Raw genomic sequence first — 23,458 nt, forward strand, 5'->3', positions numbered from 1 at the left:
CACAACTAAACCTGGACAGCACCTGCAAGCAGTAGCTTCTCAAGTGGTGCGATCAGCTGCTGCATTCACAATCCTTTCCTTTTTTGGGTGAACTAACTTTATTTTCCTTCTCCTAGGGCAGACTTGCATTAAAAACGAGTAAGGTTGAAGCACCGTGAGAACCTCAGATAACCCCTTCCTCCACTCCTCAAATTAGATACTTCAGCCTCAGGATGGAATTAATTAACTTCATTTTTCTCTTCTTATTAGATGACAGGAAAAGCACGGTTGAGATCCAGCAATAACACCTTGTCACCTTTGCTAAAAGGTCACATTTGGCAATGCCTGCCCTGCCGATGAACTCCAAAAAATAAATATCCCAAATTTCCAAACTCTGCCGAGTTTGGAAATTAATTGTCAAGAAGGCAGTGTCTGGCTCTGAGTCCACTACCTCTACTGGGCTTTGGACCAGCAGGTTGGTGAAAAAAACCTGTTAACACAGTAAGAACTGTCTTTCATATTTGACCACCTGCAGTTTAAACTGCCCTGGTCAAGCGTGTGGGGTAGGGCAGCAATCTGCTTCTGAGGGGGCTGGCAAAGCTCCTCTTAATTCAGATTCTCCACCAGCAGGAGCGAGTTCAGCGGGAAACAAAACAACATCAATACTCTGCGTGTTTCGGAAATGGTCTTTGCTGTTGTACATTTTTAGAAGACACTCCGGGCTCAGTAGCACTGTTATAATCTCCACAGCCTCCAAGGTCTTTAATTAAAACCAAATACCTACTGTGCCTAGCAGATGAATGAAAAATAGGTTTTTTTTAAATGGTAGTGATACTCCAGGAGACATTCTAAAGACCACACAGTGAGAACATAGGTGACATATGGTATTTGACTATTTTTTCCACTTCCTAGAGTTCCCATCCATCCATGACTGTCCCTAGGTTGGCAAACTTGAGAAATATATACAAGTGAGGAGATAAATTACAAATTCTGACATTTTTGCATGTGTTTCTGAATTAAGGTAAGCACTGACTAGTTAATATTTAACTAAACAGAGCCCAACTTCTTATTCCTGAAGTCTGAAAATACAGCAGAGCTCTTGCTGCAGCTGGGAAAGCTGTGGCTGGACTACGGAAGGCTGAGGCTCCCAAACTGGCGTAAGACACAGATGCAGAGGACAGATGTGTCCCACTCATGAGAAGCAAACAGTGCAGCAAGAGACAAAAAACAAACCTGAAGAGGACACGTGCTGCTTCTCCTGGAGAAAGAGATGGTCCATGCCCAACTCCAGCTCCACAACGCATTTTCCTTGGGAAGCAGTGCTACTGCAAGGTGATGCTCGCAAGGGAACAATATGCATGGGAAAGCACTTCAAGTTTCAGACCAAAGACATTTTTTGCAGGGGGGTGGAAATAAAATAACACACTGCGAGTTTGACTCAAGACATGAAACTGGGATATGAGATTATTGTAATCAGTAACACAGTAAGAAATTTTCTCTTATCCTTGGGAAAGATATAAATGTTACTACAACCATCATTAAGCTTTACATGAGAGACTGTAATTTATATAGTCATTTTATAGCCTGTAACATTCATTTAGACTTACTGGAAAGCTAATAACTTATAGCTAATAACTTATAGCCAGCTTGTAACCAAATCTTTCTTAGAGAAACAGTGCTAGAGACAGCAAGGATTTACAGGTAGTTTGTATGGGTGTCTTCATAAAGAAACACATTAATTCTTGCAATAATTCAAATAACACACTCTGCCGGGTCTCTCCATATTTAAATCAAACAGTCCATGGGTGCTAGAGGAGCCTCAGCTCCATATGGGCTCTCAAGGCCCTACCTCAGACTCAGTTTCCCACCAAAACAGAGAGCTTTTTCCACCAGGCTGGAAGGACCCAGCACGTGAGATATATTTGTACCGAGAAAAGGGAAAACAACATACTGAGCTATCAGTGATATTAAACACCTGGTCATTTCTTCCCTCAGCTTCCCCATGACAGTTTTCCACCACCGTCAAACAAGACACTGATACTCCCAATGCAACCAGACTTGCAAAGCATCCACGTCCTGCAGAGTGACTGGGACATCTCTTGTAAACACAGCAAACTCCACAGGCACCATGCGAGTACTTGTGCCCATTCTAACAAAACAACCAATAGAAGAAAAAAAAAACAAAATTAAAAAAAAAAAAACAAACAACAGAAGAAACAGGTCTGACAGGGATCAGCTATCCTAGCTGTGCTCAGAAACTTGTCTACAGAAATCAAGGATTTCGCTTGCTTCCAACACTGGCTCTGTCCTTACTTGCTGCTGCTCCGTGCACTTCTGCTTTATCCAGGCATCCAGATCTTTAATGGGAGTTTTCCCAGCAAATTATAAGCCATCTGCATGCAGGCAAAACCCCTAAGTAGAACAGCAGTTATGAACACGTCTGCACACAGTGGCATTAAAAAGAGACAAAAATGTAAATAATGTAAAATGCTTGCATGTGTAATCTGAATTCCTTCTAAGGAGGAAGTATTGGGAAGAAACAGTCCAGTCCAGGGCACATGTCAGGATGTGTCCCCACCAATGTGCAGTGAGGCGATGCAGTGGAGGTGTACACTTTTGGGAATTTCTCGCGAGAGCAGCCAGTAGCAAAGACTGTCAGGGCAGGTCTGTCGGTGACGGCAGAGGGATGTCATCCAGATCCCAGTGACAGCACCAGCAAGCTAGTTCTGCAGTACAGAATAAAATCACACCAACACAGTGCTGGGACCATCTCCAAACCCTACCTGAAATGCTGAGAGGTCTCCAGTGTGTTGGGGAGCAGGAAAGGCACGCAGGCATCAGCCACCAGCACTGGTGTCACCAGGCAGCCTGTGTTGGCCATTTGGGCACTTTTGCATGGGATCAGGTGTGATCCACCACATAGCACTGCCCAGGATCTGGCTCAGAAATGGGATTGTAAACTGATATGTGTGCTTGCAATGGGGTTTTTAAAACACAGTTTCAACCCATTTTCTCCATTTTAAAACATTGCATCATTTTCAGATAACTTTAAGGAAAAACTTGGCTAGAACTACCATGCTATTGAAAAATGGTAGGACAAGTCAGCTAGGAAGTGAACTACAAGGTAGAGTTCAACCTGGAGAGTCACACAGAGGCAAGCAGTACCAGATGAACCTGAGCAAGGAACAGCTAAACACAAAAGGCAATGTTAGATTTACAACCTCACAGACCAGATAGCAAACGAAACAGGTAAGTGTCCACCCACAACTCTTCAGTATATTCAGTGGGACTTTCTGAGACCCAGAGTTTAACTTGCTGGATGTAACTGTTATATTAGACATATCATACCACATAATTAGTGCAGAAGCAAATATAATCATACTAGTGTTTCTTCATTTCATTTTGCATTGTCCTTCCACAGAAAATTTTCCTGTTTTGTGGGCAAAATGGAACAGAGGTGAACTTGCAAGACAACATAAAATGTCTATGTTATTTTGCATCAGCCTTGCACACAGTGTGCGTTCACAAGGCTCGTTCATAGGGAAGTGAGGTCAAAGGGACCATCAAAGAAACTTAGAGGGCAGGCAAAAGAGTCCTCCCTCGCAGCAGCCAGATCTGTAGATACGGCACACATGAGCTAGACAGCATTGAATACCAGCTTTAGCAGACAGACAGCACCTGGAGATGCATCCTCGCTGATGCAGAAGGATGTAGCACATGGGCATGTTGCAGCCTGGTCCTCAAGACAGTAAGGAGGGAAGCACAAGGACGGGTTGGTCCCTATCTAGTCACAGTCACAGGTGAAGATCTCCATCCTTTCAAACCCTTTCTGCGAGTACTGCATCCCATTTAGGAGAATGAACCTTACTGGAATAAGAACACGTTGCTTCTGTGTCCCTGAATAGGCTTCAAGTAGACCTCTGTGTGTGGCAGGCTTTGGTCCATGGCTAGATGCCAGTTTGCCCTCAAGAAGCCTAGATTCTCATATACTAGTTTCTTCTTCAGCTAAACCCCTGCTTTTGCCTGTGGGCAAGTGAAAGCGGGGGCTGGGCATCAGAAATCCTGCACCCAGGGAACAGGACTCCAAAAAAAGGTAGTTCATGCTCAGAGTTGAGGATAACCTGCTGTAATGTATCACAAGCTGATGATTTCTCAAAATGGCTAGGCAACTTAAGAACCAGGGGAAAAAAAAAAAAAAGAAAGTATGCTACTTAAAGATTTTTGTATGCACAGATAATTTAAATCCAAATTGCTGGCTTCCATCTGTGCTCTTGATTCTTCTGAGGATAAGCTATGCTCAAAGTCTGTCTCCCAGCAAGGTAACCATATCCACCAACTACTCAAAAACACAGTCTACAAGACAGGAGTCATGTCACAAAAAAGTGTCTTCAGTCTTTAGTTGCTCTTCTAAATGCCAGAGCTTGTTGGATAATTTTCCTCATCAAACACAAGCAACTAGAGAAGGGGTAGAGTTGTTTTGTGCTCTGGATTCTGGGCAGGAGTGTATCCCTGAGATCAGAGCTCATAACTCAATAAAACACGCAACTGCGAAAGTGGTCTTAGTCTTTGTATAGCGAAGAAGCCAATGATACAGTGTGGAGAAAAGGTTTCAGAGGAGTTTAATTAATTTAAACTGACTGTTATTCCATCAAAACATCAGACTTGTAGCAATGCTCAAGCGTTTGGCTGCACTATTTAAGAAAAATACAGTATGCTCTCCAAGGGTGAGGTGTGGTTTCAAACAGGATTTTAGGTTATGAATCTCCAGCTTACTCCCCTTTACACATTTTTCCCCTATTACCTCTCATTCTTGCCACATTTCTGTTTCATTCTGTACCGTTCCTGCTTCAAGTACATAAAATTGTGTTTGAGTTGCCCAGACTCTGAAGTGGTTCACTCACTTTTGGCAGTAGGTGCCTTGAAAAACAGCACTGCTCCTCTAGCCAATCCTGCTGCATAGTCATACATAAATGCATTTTTTTAACTAAGTCTCAATTTCTAACTGCAAAAAAATACACTAAAGACAGTTTAGGAAAAGACATAAACCTTTTCTTTGGTCAGAAAATAGTCTTATTAATAGTCCATGGTTTATGCCTTATGACTTGTCTATACTGGGACATGCTAAGGTCTGAAGGAGTTTTGTCAGTAATATCTTAGTGCCAAAAAGGTTCCTCACTATTGAGATAATTTCTTACATTGATTTACTGTATCTGCCAGAGGCTTGGAATTGTCTTACATGATTTTGTTATGCTGGAGTAAAAAAAGCAAAAAGTCTTCAGCATACATCCAGTATCTTCACACTACTTTTTGGTATCAAAAAAATCCCAGCAGCACTGAAAGCTGCCTCTAGAAATCTGCATACCATGACCTCCAATTTGAGATGAAACAGAAAAATGGGGGGATGGGCAAGAGAAGCAAATGCCCCCAACATTGTGCAGGGCTTTGGGAACAACAAGATCTGGCATCTTGGTTTGCTGTTCTGCTAAATTATGACTGAGTCAGGGTACAGCTGAGCCCCATGCACTTATTTAACATCCTACTGCCATCAGTCTGTTCATTTGAGGTTTTGGTTTCTTTTTTTGTGTGTGATTTGTTTTATTATTTTTTTTTAAATGTATGGAGAGGAGAGGGAGATTTTAAAACACCAGAGGATGCTACTAACAGCTGTTCATGCACCCAGGAGGGGACTTGTTGTACCACCACCACTGCCTGCCTTGTTGGAGGGACAGGGATAATAAGATCAGTCCCAGGCTGCTTCTCAGGAACCTCCTTGTGGGAGGGCTGGGGGTCTTTTTTGGCCTATAAAGTTGCAGGGAGGTAAAAGCTGTTGGAGAGGCAGCAGGGAACCATCCCAGCACAACCCTCGAGTGGTGTGCCAGGTACTGCTGGTGCGTCGGGCTCCCCTTGATGCCTGAGAGTCAGTGATGCTTGACCTGAGAGTCAATGATGCTCCTCAAAAAGAGCTAGGAGTTTTCCTGCATGGAGAAAACTATCACAGCCCTGAGATGAAAACCACGGTGGAAGACTGATGCAATCCACTTTGGGAAGCCTACCAGAGCACACCCAGCAGGGCCAGGAACAGGCAGACATGGCCAGCTGACATAGTGCTGCTAGTTCTGGGGACAACGCACCTCTGAGGGGTCTGGGCAGTCGGCACACTAATCTACCTACCTTGATACCAGCAAACAGAAGCCAACAGTGGAGTTGAACTGTAATAAAAGATGCAATAAAGAAACTGGCATATTGAAAAGAGGTGCACAAAGTTAATTTGAGCACCAAAGTTAATGTTAAGTAGTTAATGTTAACTACTTAAGTAGTTTGTGCATAACATTAATGGCTCTCCCAGAGGAGAAATCAAAGATGCTCAGGGGGCTGGAGCCCCTCTGCTGTGGAGACAGGCTGGGAGAGCTGGGGCTGTTCAGCCTGGAGAAGAGAAGGCTGCGGGGGGACCTGACAGCACCTGCCAGTGCCCAAAGGGGCCGACAGGGAAGCTGGGGGGGGCTTCTTACAGGGGCATGGAGCGATAGGACAAGGGGGAACAGCTTTAAACTGAAAGAGGGGAGATGTAGATGAGATATTGGGAAGAAATTGTTCCCTGTGAGGGTGGTGAGGCGCTGGCCCAGGCTGCCCAGAGCAGCTGTGGGTGCCCCATCCCTGGCAGTGCCCAAGGCCAGGCTGGATGGGGCTGGGGGCAGCCTGGGCTGGGGGGAGGGGGCCCTGCCCAGGGCAAGGGAGGTAGGACTGGATGGTCTTTAAATCCTTTCAATCCAAACCACTCTATGATTCCACGTATTATCAGGATTAAGTGAATAACTTACTGCTGATTTGCATTTTAACTGAAAATGCAAATCAAATTTTGACTGAAATAAAGCAAAAATTGATGTTTCCCTCTGCTTTTTCTCTTAAAAACTGATTCCTGAAACAATTCAGCGTTGAAGACAAGATCCAAAGGACAAGGTCCCAAACACTCAACCTGGAAGTGAGGGAAGTGTTGATGATGGGGAAAGATGCTGCTGCTTCCTCTTTCCCAGCCGAACCCCTTCTCTCTTTATCTGAGCTCTGCAATGAGTGAATTCTCATGTCATGATGTGTGTTGCGTTTGTTTGGGGAGAAGGTAGGATGAGGACAGAGGAACTTTCATGCTCTCCTGCTGTTTTTGTTTCTCCTTTGTATATGGTACTTCTAGTACGACAGAGATGTTAGGGCCTCCCTCTGTCACTGTTGTGCTTCCCACGGGGGATGCACTCCATGGCCACATCCTTCCTAAAATGAAGGCATGAACCTTTTGAATTGTCCTGGATCTAGTTCATTGGTTTATTTAGGCTTTTTTTATCCTCAATATTTCTGCATTTCAGGCGGATTTAACAAATAACTATGCCGTTCACCAAACCCTCTGCTCCATAAGGAAACATTCCTGCATCCAGAGGGCTCCTCCCAGAGTACACCTGTATTCTTACTAGCCACAGATTTGATTGAGGGAAAAAATAACCTTGTTTGAAAAGATTTAATGGGACTTCATTTCTGGATTCATATAAATTATTTAGATTAGCACAAATATGAATTCTGCAGTTGAGGAAAAAAACTTTTACTGCACTAAGCTGTTTTGATGTTTGATTACATTTTCTTTGAACTCAATTTTTAAAAAAAAACATACTACATTTTACCAGGTTTAACCTCTTTGACTTAATCTTTGAAGGCCTCAATTTCTTCCTAATTTGGTTAAAAAGCTTTCTGTTGTGTGCCTTATAAAGATTTCTTTGCTTTATTAAAAAATACATATATATATATAAGAAAAGTTTCTCTTTATTAAAGTTTTAAGTTTTTTCAGTGCAGTAAATATTCCTTCTTGTTCAAGTGTGAAATGCTTAACACAAAGCAGATACTACCCCACACAGAACAATAAACCGGAGTAAACAACAGCAGATTTTGGTCAAGACATAAACTGCATCATGACCAAAGGTGGCAGTTCTTTTTGAATCTAAAATCTGAAAGCCTTTTCCTCCAGAAATCTGTGCAAGCTCTGGAAAATAAATATCACGGAAAAAATATTCCTGTTGTTCACCTACAAAAGCCTCCCACCCTCTGTATAGCCTATACCATTTAAACATAATTTTTGGTCCTTCAGCAAAGCAGCCCAGCGAGGCGGAGAAAAGGACTTTGCCTTGGTCTGTGTCATGGAGAAGGGACCATGCTCTGCCTGATATTCTTCCTTTTTATTTGGCATTTGAAGACTACTTGAAGTTATTGACCTAATTAATGTGTTTAACATATCAGCCATGAAGTAGGTTCTTGACAACACACTCATTTACATTTATCCCTCAAAGAAGAAGAAGAAGGCAAAATTCTCTACTTATACCAACAGCATTTTCTCCAGAAAACTGGCATAGAGTTTTTTTACTTATTTGGGGGGGTTGTTTGTTTGTTTGTTTGAAATCATATTTGATGGTTAAATTGTGTTTTCTGGGTGAGCTTTCAGAAAAGCTCTCCTCACTGTCATGCATTCAAACATTAAAACAAAGCAACGTTGGCACTTAACTGTTTTCAAAATACAAATGTGACACTGTAAGAAAATAGGGAAGAAAATCTGGGACATTGTCATGCCTGAAAATCTAGCTGCTACACCTTGGGACCTGGAAATGCCAGTACACCAGTCTGGGGCTGCTAAATAACACCGCACCTAGCCCTGAACCTTTTATCTAACCTATCTCTAAACTTGCCCCGTTTTCAGGAGCTCAGAGACATCAGACATCATTTTCCCACACCACACAGTGAGGAGGTCATGGGGTTGGTGACATTGCAGTGAGAGACACCAAATTTCTGCCGCGTGCTGGGACCTGACTTTCTCAAGAACAAGCACACATGGGCAAAGGCACCTGCCAGTACCCAAATATTTGTATTTGCACCTGGAATTTAACCATTTAAATAGCAATCAAATTGAACAGAGCACGGTACAAGTGCTTGGGTTGAGCCTGGGTGGAGAGACCGTGCCTTCATCACTGCTGCCATTACCTGTCCTGGCTGTACCAGAGACAGCTCAGATAGACCACCAACTTGCAGGCATGGTTTGACCATGGCCAGGACTCTCCTCTTCAGTAAAGCACATGGAAGGAATCATCCGTCTGTCACTACGGTATTATTTAAAATGTTCTTACTTTCTGGGGAACAGATGCATCCAAATCCAAGCTGATAATCAAACATGATCGTTTCAGTGGGATCCTCACCTGAACACAAGACACGGGCAGCAACATAATCCCTTCCATGAATCCCCACAGCTCAGCCCAAGGCACAAAATAGTGCATGGGTATCTCCAACCTGGTGATGCACCAGGTTCTTCCAGGGTGTCCTGTTCAGGAAGGAGAGCTGGGCTGTACGCTCTGGCATCGCTGGATGGGTTCACATCTCCGTGCTGCTGGCAACTTACACATCCCACTGAAGTCAACAGGCTCTGCACTTGCTGACAACCATGAAAATAAGACAGCTAGTCTTGCCAGCATTGAATTCTTAAAAAAAAAAAAAAAAAAAAGGGGGGGGGGGGGGGAGGGGGGCGGGGAAAATGTACTCTTCTCCACTTTTGCATGGTTTTAAAGCAATTTTCCAAAACAGACATCACTGCGATAGCATCTTGGTACAGGCTGTAAATCAGCAGTAAGGAGATGAAAATTCAATCCGAGGCTCTCAATAACACTACCCAAGAGAAGAAGATAAAGAGCAAAGGGAATTGGACCTCAGTCTCAGCCTTGCACTCCAGCAGATTTCAAGAGGATAACCGTCAGAAAATTGGCCATTAAAGCAAAGTATCTGAGTGCCTGCTGACAGACGGGAACGCACCACTGAACGACCCAGGGCCAAACTACCACGAGTATCTCAGCGGTTCGGGAAAATGTCATGGCTAATCTCGAGGCAGATGAAGTATCTAAAAGCAGTAAGTAGGTTAGTGCTCCATGGTCCAGAGCCAGCAGCCAGTCACAAATGACCTGTACAAACACAGGCAGAGTCCAAGCAGCACTTTGATTTCAGAGATGTCCTCAGACAATTGCGTACACGCTCCAAGACTATTTGGATGCTAAAGAGTAATACTAAATTGTTTTATTTAAAGAAATCTTTACGACAGGATAATGAATTAGAAAAATCGATAATTTTTCTAACACTCAAAGAAAGTAAAATAGAGGATTTGGGGCCAGGGAGCAGATGGAGCAGAGAACTGCAATGGAAGAATACAGAAGGACAGGAGCATCCAAGTACCTGACAGTGCAAGTCAGCTATTTTAAAAGAGATTTGTGTGTATGTTGTTGGTATATTTGTGCCGACCTTCTTTGACCTCATGTGACTTTGTTTTCCATGCTCTGAAACCAGCGTGGGCCACGTGGGGAGAATAGAGTGGAGAAGTGAGAGGACGAGACGGGTGAGAGCGGGGAGAGAAGAGGGCGACCTCCCTCCAGTCACCCTCCCCTCTTCACCCTCCTGCCTCTCCCTTTGTTTGAGCACTAAATTTGACTCCAGCTGGAGGGAAATGAGATCAAGTGCCTAACTAATACTCTGAGGGGGAAAATGGCTAAATTGAATTTTCTCGTAACGCAGCAGAACGCTGGCGAAGACCCGCTCTGTGCTGCCCTGCAGCAGCAGCCCCTGGGGCAGCCAGCTGCAAAGACAAGCCCTGCTCTGCATTAAGATGATAAAATGACAAACCAAACTCAGTAGGGAAAAAAAAAAAGCCAAAATACACAAACATGAATAATAACACTGAAGAGAGGATCTTTACATTAAAAATTAATGGCAGCTGGCTAACGGGCACTAGCACGTTGCTGCAGGGCTCCTGCACACCTGTGTGTGGACTTGCCCGAACAGAGAGGACACAGAGAAGGGATGCAAGAAGGCACTGGGGAGATATCACAGTATTAGAGGAGCAGAGAGCATAAACAGGGAACATTTTGATTTAAAAAAACCCAAACCACAAACCCTCAAGCCCTCTGGTGCTGGCTTTACATGACAAATTTTGAATTCACCAAAGTGGATCAGTTTTCTTTAGACTTCAGTTGAACCAGGGTTTTACCCTGCCAAAAATATCGACAGTAAACGGTTTGGAGGAAAAATGTCACATATTAAAATAAAAAGATAAATATTTAAAAGAACAAAGCAAATATAATTCCTTAATTCCCACTGAGGGAAATGTGTATAAGAGAAACAGAAGTGTGTCTACCGAGAAGAATATTTGATTTATTCTGAGAAAAGGAAATGTCTGTATTTCCAGCACAGCACTTGCCTTTTCCATATAAGCTTACTAAAAGACCAAGAACTGTCCCAGGCTTGTCCCAGTAACACACCTGTGACTCCCATTTACCATTCCCCTCTGATTTTTCAGATTAAAGGGGCACTCCCAGCTGAACCACACACATTTTGTCCCAACCAAACAGGTTTTTAATGCTAATATAGAAATGCTAATATTAGCACTATATAGTGCTAATCTAGAAGCACTTTACAGTGTAGAAGAGAAAAACTGGAAAATATTTTTCCAGATCTCATTTTTCATTGGCACCTTGTGTTAATCAACCCAGGACAGCCAGCTATGCAGTCAGTGTCCTGGTATATTTATTGAGGATATTAGCAGGAGAGAGAAAAACACAGCTTTAAGTCTGAAAAATATTAACTGGAAATGTTCCTATTAATAAGCCAGGGTGAGAGACAGGACTCAATATATGAAATTATTGTAATCTGGTTCTTGAATCTGTTTAGACTTGAGTAGATGCCTTCCTTTAAGTCAGAACCAGGCAGAGGCTGATGGTTTCAGTGGCTGGGTATTTTCAGCATGGGCAGGTGCATCCATCCTGGAGGATGCAGGGAACAGAGCAGGAATCCTGTCACCTCCCAGCTCAGGAAGCTACGAAGCCCATTTGGCAACACTAAACCTTTTCACATGGACAGGTCGACATAATTTCCTCCAAATTCTCTTGAGAAAAGAGGCATGGAGCTCGCCTGCAGTAGCTGCCAGCAGAGCCTGGACTTCAGGAGCACAGCCCCCAGCCTCGAACAGGCGTAGGAAAGGTTTTGACCACCAGCCAGAGGCTATCGGCTAGCAAGGTTCATACCCTGGGTAAAATAACAGCATGATTACCGGGAGGTTCTCCAGACAAACAATTAGAGCATAAAATCATATTATTACCCGCTACTTGCACATGTTTGAGGCTCACAGTTCACTTTGCAGAATCTGTCCTCTCGGTGGGGGGAGGAGAGCAGCGTCACAGGGCTAACTGGAGGACGTGGCAGTGTTAGGAGGAATAGTCAGGCCACACTTGCTTCCACTCTGGGTTAAAAGTTTTGTTTAGAAATGAGCACAAAATGAATTGGCACACACATCAAATGGGTCAAAATCCTACTTTTTGGTGTTTCTGCTAAGGACCTGGGCTTGCCACTAAGTTACGATTAAATGAGTTGCCTAGACAGCTCCCCTAAACCAAGTGTGTGTGACCAGCTGGTGCTACCGGGAAGATAAGATGGTCTCTTACAGCTTTAAAGCATACTAGGTTAATGAAAACATTCACTGAAATTCACTTCCAGCCAACGCACATCCAGTTCAGCTTGTGACAATTGCACTGTGTTACTTGCTTGGGATGCTGCCTTCACACTGATTAAAAAAAAAAAAATGGTAGAGTGAAAACAGTTCACTGGCAAAATCCTGACACTTTGGGATTGTGCAGGGGAAAAAAAAGAGTACAATGAATCTGCTTTCACATAAGATTTCTAAAATAGGATTTTTGGTTGTTGTTTTATGTGAATCACATAGAGATTGTAGAGGAAAAAAAACACAATGGAAAGCTACAAACAACATACACTTCTGTCCTCAGTTCAGTGCAAAAGTCCTTCCCCTAATAAAAAAAAGATCAATGAAGCTATAAAACTTTAAATGGCAGGAGACTGTTTAACTCAGCTAACAGGGCCATGGAGAAGAACCCGACACCGCGCAATTTCAAGTGTCTGCAATTTATTTTAAGACGATGCCCTGTGGCAAAAGCATCCCGGCTTTCACAAAAGGCTGGATGGCAAATCCCATGTGATTTCAGCTCGCTGTTACACAGACCACAGTGCTACCACGTATGGTGCCAAGGGCAAAGAAGAAACACCGAGCCAGGAATTTCTGAACACGTTTCCAGCAAGGATGCTCCCACAAGGCTGCGTGAGGAATCACACAGCTCCTACTGGGTATGGATGCTGGGATCATACGGAAGGGATGATTCAGTGCCCAGCTCCTCAGATTCCAATTTCCTAAAGCATGGGGGAAAGGAAGGCAGAGGGTGGGAGAACCTCAGGCAGACTGAGCAGACACTCCCAGCTAGACTGCGGACACGGGTGGGTATGCACATGCCCCCAGGTTTGCTCTGCTCTGTCTTTAATTCAGCAACACCAGTGAAGCTCCAACGAAAGGGAAAGCTGTGATCATGCTGGTAGTTAACAATTATAACCTACATAATTATGAGCTGATTGGCTTGATGTTGCTCTTGGCTAGAAGCACGGAAAGTGTGACACAAGACTGGGTAAGTAAATAATTAAAGATTGGCTCATTAATTAATGCAATATTTTGTGGCAAAAAAAAATAAATCCACAGAACAGAAAAAAACCAGAATCAATTTTCAAAACGTTCTTCACTCAATGCTGGGATCAGAAGTTAGTTGGTAAAAATAACTATGTCAAATTAATGCCATTAGTAGCTTTGTTAGGTACTACCCAGTGTTATGATTACTAATTTAAATAGGATCTCACAAATTATAAGTAGCGTCGTCAAGCCAGCACCCAAGAATGTGATAGATTTCACAATGCAACTTAAGGAACCATGCAAGGATGTGTATCTGGCCCCTGTAAACATGCTGATTAAACAGCTGCAAGAACCTAACCTGGATGAAAAAAAATATTGTTTCCCTTACATAAAAAAATATCTTTGGACAGCAGCTTTTGTGAACAGCCTGCGGCAGCAACCAGCATAGCAAATTTCAGCGCAAGTGGTTAAAGATTGCCAAAATTCCCAGACCCGAAGACAGAAGTGTAATGCCAAGACTTGCCAGGTAATCTCAATTACGGGTAATCTTAATCCCGAGCAGCTCCCCAGGTGTGCCGAGTATTGCTAAACAAACCCCACTGTAGCACCAGCCCTCCCGACAGCAACGCGAGGGCTTGCTTCACCAATCCCATGCATGTTGGAAACTTGGGAAACACAAGGAAAACAAGCTTGAGTTTGAGGAAGCTCAAGTACTGTGAAAAGGGTGTCCCCAAGGCAGTCTGGGCTGGCAGGAGCCAGGATGTGACCCAGGGAGGGCTCAGGTCTGCCCCTCAAGGACCACCCCCCACCAGCAGCCTCCCTGGGGAGCGGGACCCTCCCCGTGCTTACCCAGCCTCTTTCTCCAGCCCTCAGATCCTTCCTCCACCTGCATGGAGGCTTCAAGAGTGACTGCCATTCATGACATCCTCTACATTTTTATTTTTTTCCTCTCTTTGCTTCCAGCCTTGGCAGGGTTTTAACAACACACTGCCGTGTTGCTCTTTGGCTATGATACGTGCTATCAGCCACTGAATAAAACATACAGATAGTGAAGCTGTGAGTAGCATAAATTCAGCTTTGCTTTCCCACAAATACAATTTTGCTTGTGTGTTCTTATTTATTGTTAAGACAGTAGCAGGTTAAATCTGCCTCAGATTGGCCCACCTGATATAAATTAACCCCCTTTTCCACATATGATTTATTTTCCTTTCATCTTCTCAAATCTGGCTCAAAATACAAATGCAGTAAAAACAGGTTTTGCAAACTCTAGGGCCAGTAGAAATCTTTTCATCCAGGCTGCTTTTAATACTGTACTGAAAACCTTTCTCTTAGCATACCAATGCTTCTCCACAGCCCCTGCAATGTGAGCATTGCAGCACACCACTACCACATGAAAATCTGGAAATAAAACTGACTAAAAAATGGGCTACAACAACTCCCATTATTCCAACCAAAAGAAAAGCTCTCCGCTATCGCCAGATTCCTGCCACCGGGTTATTTATTTGGCTTTTTTCTCTGTGCGTGTGTCTAAGAAGTAACCCATTTCTTTTCAATATTCACATTCCCGGTGAAATGTAAGCCTCTTTTTTAACCACTTTGTCATTTTTCTTCTACACATTTCAAGTTCCCCAGTGCTTTAACTTCATCTGTCCTGATGAGACTTGGGACAAGAATACAGCTGCTGCACTTTCCTGAGAGCAGTTTCCACTCCACGTGTCAAAGAATATATTTACTGAATACGTCAGTTTTAACCTTAAAGGACTGAGGAAAGCGTGAAAGTCCAAATGTTACTTTCAGCATCCTCAACCCAACCATACCGCATAAATTCGCATAATGGTATAAACTGAAAATGAGCAAGGCACACGGAGGGACGCAAGGCAGAGTATATAATAAAACCATTTTAGTACTAATTTTCAGTTATGTGGCTTGCTTTGGCATGGTAATAAATCACAGAAAGCCACTCAGATTGCCTCAGTCTTGGCAAAATAATTGCCTTAGAATAGGTTTCCACAGTCTCGGGTCCAAAGCATGATGAACAGCAAATTGAACTGCATTTACTCATTTGAGGAAAAAGACTGTTTCATTGCTTTCCTTTGGAGCCACCTTTTGGAATAAACTCCAATGATTTGGAGAAGTTGGTGGTTGCGAAAATACCTCCATGCAGGCTCTGAATGATAATTCAGCCAAAGGCTTGATTACATTGTGAAAGAAGCAGAGCCATCGGTCACTGGAGTGCTCGCTGTGTTCCCACCACCTTTGTGCCATGCGCCGCTGGCCCGATGAAATGCCTGCCAGCAAGATGCCGTTCAACTTGGTTCAAAAGGGAAAAAAAAAAAAAAAAGTATCCACATGAAAGCAGGCCCACGTTTTTTTCCTATAAACCCAAATTTTACTGGCAAACACTGGATGTTTGAGTCAAATTATTTCCTTTATTTCCAGAACAGGTGTGTACAGAGGGTCTACCCTGGTCCCCAGGACTTGTGCAGAACAGGGTCCCTAAGCGGTGCTCTGCAGCTCTTCCATTAAATCCATGCCCCTTATGCTGGTAGCAGTGAAGCTGATAATAACGCCCATTTTCCTAAACGCTGCCAGGGTTCAGGGAGCTTCCAGCAACCCCAAAAGCAAAACCTCTTTTAGATCTGGTTGTAGACGGAGCAAGTCGGTTAACGAGAATAAAATCTCAACTACAATGGGGGATGGTTCCTTCTAAGACAGTTCTCCTCCAGATATTCTGAATTTCTTGTTGGTTTCTTTTCCCATCACTCCTTTTCAAGCAGCTGACAGGAGGGATTTTGAGATGAAATGGGGCTACTGCTCTGACATCCCTAGGGGGGCTGGGGCTGCTCATGCAGACTGCTGGAGACAGCCCACACAAAGCAGGTGGTTGGACACCCCTCACAGCTGGTGCAGAGGAACAGGGGGCTCCTGACCCACCGCAGACCTTGGGAGGAGAGGGTTCTTTTAATAGAGATGCTTTTTTACCTCCGGTGATTTAAATTAGTGCCTGGACAACCAGACTAGGCAGATGGGGACCTACAGCTGATGGGATTCCAGGGACCAGAGGACCTCAGCTTGGGCACCACACATGCTGCAGGCACGGAGTGTTGCAGGATCAGGCAGCTGAGTCTTCCAGTCATGGTAACTAAAGAAGAATCAAGACTTGCCTGTCTAAACACTCAGTTTAACATTCAGATCCCAGACACTAAAGGTAAAATACATATAAAGTTTCACAAAATCCAGAGCATTAATTATACAGCACAGGCAGAACATGGCAGGGGGTGCACACCCTCCCTGAGTCTGTGATCTCGTGTTCTAACTTCACACCGTCCTTTGCTTTTTAAGAAAAGGAACAAAGCTCACCACCCCTCTGTACTCGGGCAGCTCAAATCTGCTTGAGACTGTGGTCTGCCCACTCCAGTCTCCAAGCTTGCTGAATGTACCGAAAGAAAAGGAAAATTCAGGCCTTATTTCAAATTTCAACTAAAGACATCTGCTGCCTGATGACTCTCCCAGGCCTCTCTCAAAAGCAGACCAACAGATGCCTGCAGAGCAGGGATATTTACATTTTGCACATAAAAATCTTTATCCTTTATCTTTAACCAGTGAAACAAGCTAAGTCTCCTATTTTGTTACCAACCTCTCCAGAATCCAAACCAGATGCCTTCAGCCATGACTCTACTTTGAAGGATGCATCTCTTTAGTAATTCCCTAGCTGAAGCAGGAGTAACATTACCCAACGACACACAAGCCTGAAGCTCGCTGTCCACCATCTCAGCGCACCAAAACTTGGCCGAGCCTACCTGTCACGAGGAAGCTGCACCGGCCAGCACCCGCCTCGTTGATGATGTTGCAGTTGTAGATGCCGTAGCTGTCGCGGGAGAGGCTGCTGACGGTGTACTCGGTGGAGTCCTGCATGTCGAACTGGCCAGTACGCAGGAGCTTGCTGCCCAGGCGCCACTCGTAGGTGAGGACCCGGGTGGGATATGCCCTCAGGACCCGGCAGCTCATGGTGATGCTCCGGCCTTGACCTTGACGAATCTCCAGGAAGGTGGGCTCCACGGCTGGGGGGTCTGTGGGAGACAAGGAGGGAGAGCAGGAGATTCGTAAGCAAATTAGCATGAAAGACAGAGTTAACCAGCCACTGCTGAAAGGCTCGAGCACCGCAGCATCACCCGGCATCCACGAGAGGAGAGCTCAATAACAATAAGTACACAATCTCAATAGATACCAATCAGCTAGTAACAGAAATGTACACATCCAAAGCATTGCATCCTGCTTATTGATGTTTTCTGATGAGTACTTAACGACATCGTGCTGCTTTGCTGATGTTATCACTCGAGATGCATCGAGAGGTCCTGTGCCCATGCAGCCCAGGAGGTTCAGCCCTCCCAGACCTCACAGGGGAGCCACAGACTGCAAGACATGGGACTTTCTGAAAGAGGAAGGGGGAGCAAAAGAGATGAAAGCCCTGGCTTGGTTCAGATGAAGTGCACAAGGCAGCAATGACTGTGGCACAGACTCGAGGCAGCGATTCTGTGTTCAGTGGGGGACCTGACTTTGCAGTGGCAGATGATGGACTGATGAAGCAGCACAGATACCCCTCCACATCCCATCCCAGCAGCTACCTTCAGGCTTCAACAAACACATAATCATATATTAATCTTTTCTATCCACTCAGGTGGTAGTTTTGACATTACAGTAAGCACAGAATGGGCCGTTTTCCCATAACTTGAATTAAACTGCATTTTAAATAATTCAGATTTGCAGCTACAAACTGACAGACTTTTGATTCCAGCAAAATACAAAATAAATAAAATATAGCCAACATACAGTGTATGCAAAAACCTAACTTCACTCTCCCGTTTGCCGTTTGATAACTTCAATCATTGCAGAAGTATAAGGGTAACCTGGACAGAATAATGCTGGCACTTAATTCTTGTCAGCAGAGTTATTTAGATCAAGTAGCATACGTGAAAAACGTGCATGTGTTTGCACTTGTATCCAAAACAGTGAGTAGTAAGACATTCTGCCCCTTAAAAAAACCCAAACAAAACAGCTCATTTTTTAGCCCATGAGAAAGAAGAAACCTTGAAAGCCTCCTGTGCCACTAAGATACATGAAATCTCCGCATCCATATTAAAAGAGCTGTCTCACAGACATAAAACATAAAAATATAAAAGCCCTGACAAGAGAACAAACTTCACAGAGTCATTGTTGTGCTCCTTTCAGAAGGAGCTCTCTTTCACCATTCTCTCTCCAATGGCATCTTGTCCTCAGGTTCTTCATTCGTTGGCTTCCCCATCACAGATAGCAATAACCTTCAGGCTCCTGATATTGAATTCCCGACGTAATGGAAACTGTGAACAGATGCCCTCAGCTCCACTAAATTAGGAGCTGTACTTGCACATGTACCGCTGGTCCCCACCTCCTGCTTAGACAAGAATCCAGCTAAACACAGAGTACTTGAAATTAAGGTAAATGCTGAAGACTGTCACATTAAGACAACATGTTTAGAGCTCATGACGTCCAGCTATTGCATTTGTAGCTCATTGCAATAATCACCATTTGCCTTGTATCACGATCCAAGTTTGGAATTACTGGGAGACAACCACGATTCAGCAGCAAGGTGAGCAGAGAGGCAGCAGTGGTGGATAGCATCAGAGGTGGGATACAGGGCTCAGTGGTACAGGGTGATGTAATGGCAGATATTAACTTTGAGGACAATTGCTCCTGACTGAGATTCCCCCAAAAATGACTGATGAAGAAGAGATGATGTGGAAACTACTGATTCAAAACTCCATCGATCCAAGCCTGACCTTTCTTTTTCGTAGATTAAATACCATATAGCTCTGTATAATCTTGAAGCCAGATTCCTAACTGGTCCATGGACTGCAGTACAGCCACAAATAACTGCAAATAAAAGGCCAGAAATCCTAAATCTTCAATACCACATGCCTTCTTTCCATTGATAATACCCCCCAATTTTGTGTCATCAGAAAATTTCATTACGGTACAACTATTCTTTGCACCCAGGTACAGAATACAAAATACAAAAGAAGATAAATCCGTAAGAAATTCCACCAGTCTCTCTCTCTCCAACCTGATGTTTGCCCTTTCAACACAACTCAATAGCATCTTCATCTGCCCTCACTGTACAGTTTCTCCACCTTATTCTGCTTCACTAATAGCATCCCAAGGCAGCAGCTTTGCAGGGAATTGTTGGCTTAAAGATAAAAGTTATTCTAGGGAAAGAAAATGTGTCAGATCTCAGCTTTCTTCGAAGGGAGAGCTGTTCAGCTAGTGAAGCCTGACCTACCTTTCACAGATTATCATATCTTCCTCTAACCGCCCTGTTTTACAATTGTTCATACTTTCCAAATACCCTCTAAATCATGACATATAGTGGATATCAGATAAATTACTAATCAAATTTACTAATATTGGCTGTTGCCCAGGCATTTCTCCACCCTGAGAAGCTCTCCTGGTTTTCTTTCCATTTCAGCTGTGATGCTGCCATATCCCCAACCTCTTCCACCCTACTGCCTTTACCCTCATAGCCAGCACCAAAATACACTTTTAAATCCAGGTGAAATTATCACCAGCTTTGAGCAGGACGCAGATTACCTTATAAAATAATACAACATAAGGATGCTCAAACAGCATCTAACCGAAGACCCACCTGGCCCGGAATCCTCCACCGGTCCTGAGTGCCTGGGGGCCAGGGAGAGTGCAGAGGGCACTGGACAGCTCTGGGACAGGAACTTTCTGAAAGCTATGTGATGTGTAAATAGCCTTTAATGGATGATTTGGCCATCATTTTCTCCCGTTACTTACAAGCTCATTTACTGTTTGAATACCCAAGACGTGTCCACAATTTGTAATAACATCCCCTTTTGTTTTGCTGTTTCTATTTGATGCACCATATTCAGCGAAGAATATTTATCTGTTCACTTCTCCATGGCAGTTCTGCTTTAATGACTTTTAACTTATATTGGTACTCCATCCCCTCTTTCTTGTTCCCCTGGCTTATTTACTTGTAAGATGCTTTAACCTTATAAACAGCTTTTAAATGAAAGTTTCCCTGCCTTTAAGGTCAAAATAGTCTTTAAAATACAGAATTTCCATCTATCCATGAACAGATGATACCCAGTGACAGAAAAAGAAAATTAACTTTGCTTGCTCATTTCAGAGTTACACTTTTTGAGGTAATAAGGTTAATGGAAAAGGAAAAGGATGATAAATGCTACAATATATGATAGTAGCCAGAGCTAACACTTTATTTTTCTGTTTTTTGTTTTTACAAGATAGTGCCTTCACAGCTAGGGAAGGTGCTAGTGTCTTGGGCATGTTCTGAGAGTAATGATGCTCAGAAGGAAACTTACTCTGTAGTTTTTTGGAACTTACATGTCTTTAATTCATTTGCATTAGCTCTTCCCTAAGGCTTTACCAATTTGATTTAATTTACTTTGCTGTACTTATTCCTACCTTTCATAATTCTAGTATTAGTTTTTGAAAAATACATGGAAAAGCCACAAAGGGAGTACAGTTCATTCTCCTAAACAATTATCTTTGGAAAGCAAACAGTCTGAAGTTAAAAAAGGCTTTATATTAATGTTTAATGATTTTTTTAGCCTAAGTACATTCTTGTCTCAAGGATTATAAAATAGAAAATAAAGGCTTCCTAGCTATCAAGAGAAATGACAGCAAGGATGCTTGCTTGTTTTAAACTAGGCAGCTGCTCTTCATGGTGAGGATCGTATCATGGACTTTACTCTAAGATTTGTTAAGGAGAAAACATACCATCCACTGAATTTATTTTGACTGTGTGGCCTTGAGCACAGACTTCACCTGCTGATTTGGTTTCTTCAATTTGCATTCTAGGCTAAACTAATTAATTAGTTTCTCTCTCCCAGCTTCAGCAACAAGAATAAATACGAAAACCTGATGCCTCTGCTTCCGTTTCTATTGTATTCACGGCCACTTTTTCTTTGATCCACCCAACAGGAATGCTATTCTAGCAACTATATGTGTCAGCTACAGAGAAGGAGTAACCTTTAAATACTCTTGGGGTAGGATTTGTACCACAGAAAACAAGACCAATAAATGATAAATCAGGTCTGTGACACCCTTTTACCCAAGGCCTGAGGGTCTAGTTTGGCAGGGGACCACACTGCTACCTTGCAGACCAGCCCGTGATGGACCGAGCCATGCGGGAGGTGGGACTCACACCCTCCCAGCTGGGGAACAGTGCTAAACCACCATGTATTTAAAATGCCAGTGAAGCTGAGACAATTTGAGCAAGCGCTGTTTCCAATATCTGATTGAAACATACTGTAAATTATTTTATTGCCTGAGGGATGTGCAGTGGAAAGTCAGAGTCATTCTAGCTTAAAAAGGCAGCCTTTCTTCTCTCCTTCGATTATTTTTTTTTTTTAAAGTTACAGAGTCACTTGCTAGGATTTGTATCCTGCCTGGTAATGAAGGCTTGGGCTAGGCAGTCAATTTTATTTTATTTTTTTTTATTTTGTGTCTATGCCTGTGCCTCTGATATAACATGCCCAGGCTCTGAAGATTACTCTCAAGAAAAATGTGCGGCATTTCTTCAACTTCCAGCAGAGGCAGCACTTTGTCTCCCAGGGCACATCAGTGAGTATTTTATAGGTTACAAAGTAGGTATTACATATTACATTGTTGGTGATGGGTTTTGTGTGCTTTTATAACAAAAAAAAATATTCATTAATATGTATGTGTAAATAAACCAGAATTAGATGCATGGAAGTCTGCTGTCTGATCTGTGCTTGTATAGATCAATACAGCCAGTATAACACATCTAATGTCTACTCAAGTGTTTTAATGAGTTTTACCTTCCTCCAATACCATTTGTTCTGAACCTAAAACTTAAGGAAGTCTGTGCGTTTTTGTTTGATATACAACTCTGCAGACTTCCTTGGCAAAGCTGCTCAGAGAAGCCACATTACTGGAGTCCCTATAGCAGGCAGGCAGTAGACTTGACAGTAAAGCTCCGTTTTTCCTCTTTTTTTTTTTTTTCTTTTTTTTTTTCTTTTTTTTTTTTTCTTTTCTTTTTGTAACAAGGTCCCTTAGAGAAACCTCTTAAAAAAACCCCAAAAACACAACAACCCAAGCTCCCATGGATTAGGGTGCACTGGTGGATGGGGGTCATACTGTGTGTTATTAAAGGGTTTGAAGACAGGTGATACAGGGAAAGAAGAGCTGCTGAGTTCACAGTACCTGAGCTGTTAATCAGATGTTGGTGTGGGCTCCCCAAGACATGTGCTGCTCACCTTCACAGGCCATACAGTGGACTGCAATGCTGGGGGCATCATTGGGGATTTAAATCTGAATGTGGCTCAGAGCAGCTGCGGAAGAATACTGAGTACCGAGTAAATCTGTAATAAACCCCATGCACGTAACGGATTCATCAGTTGCAAAGGAAATCCCAGTTCTTAATGAAGTCCAAGCTATTGGAGCCTAATCATGTGGTGTCTTTCAAGAAGGAGACCTTGGAGCTTCTCAGGATAATTCTCTGAGAACAGCTCAGTGTTCATTAATGGTGCAAACAGACGGTGATGTCCAGAGCTAACCGAAAGGAAGAGATCCAGTGAGGATGTCGTGCAGCAGGTTTAAGGCAAAGGTCAGGAACTATTCCTTTAGACAAAGTGCTGCAGCCATTTGGACAACTCGTTGTGGTTTTTTGTTCTGGAGGTTAAAGTCAGAGCAGAGTCAGACCTGGCCGGGCACGATACGCCTACGAGTGGCAGTTAAAACCGGTGGTGGGAATACAGCCTCCAGCAGATCACTGGATGCTGAAACATGCGGGGGAAAGATCACTCTATTCATCTGCACTGCAGGACTCATTACGATGCTGGCAAAGCCTTACACGATTTCCAGCCCTACGCAGTCGTTTTTCCCATGTCTCTCCATCCTCCACCTGTT

At 43.4% G+C, this 23,458-nt stretch overlaps 1 protein-coding gene across 1 annotated transcript in view; it reads right to left on the reverse strand.

Annotated features, from left to right (window-relative positions):
• The window catches only part of MDGA2 (MAM domain containing glycosylphosphatidylinositol anchor 2), a 253,219-nt gene that overhangs the window by 68,884 nt on the left and 160,877 nt on the right, over positions 1-23,458 (reverse strand). Inside the window, 1 exon segment of the mRNA XM_037393857.1 lies at positions 17,305-17,574. Within this exon segment, the coding sequence (XP_037249754.1) occupies positions 17,305-17,574 (270 nt within the window).

The sequence above is a fragment of the Falco rusticolus genome, chromosome 7 (assembly GCF_015220075.1).
Source record: "Falco rusticolus isolate bFalRus1 chromosome 7, bFalRus1.pri, whole genome shotgun sequence".
Classification (NCBI taxonomy): domain Eukaryota; kingdom Metazoa; phylum Chordata; class Aves; order Falconiformes; family Falconidae; genus Falco; species Falco rusticolus.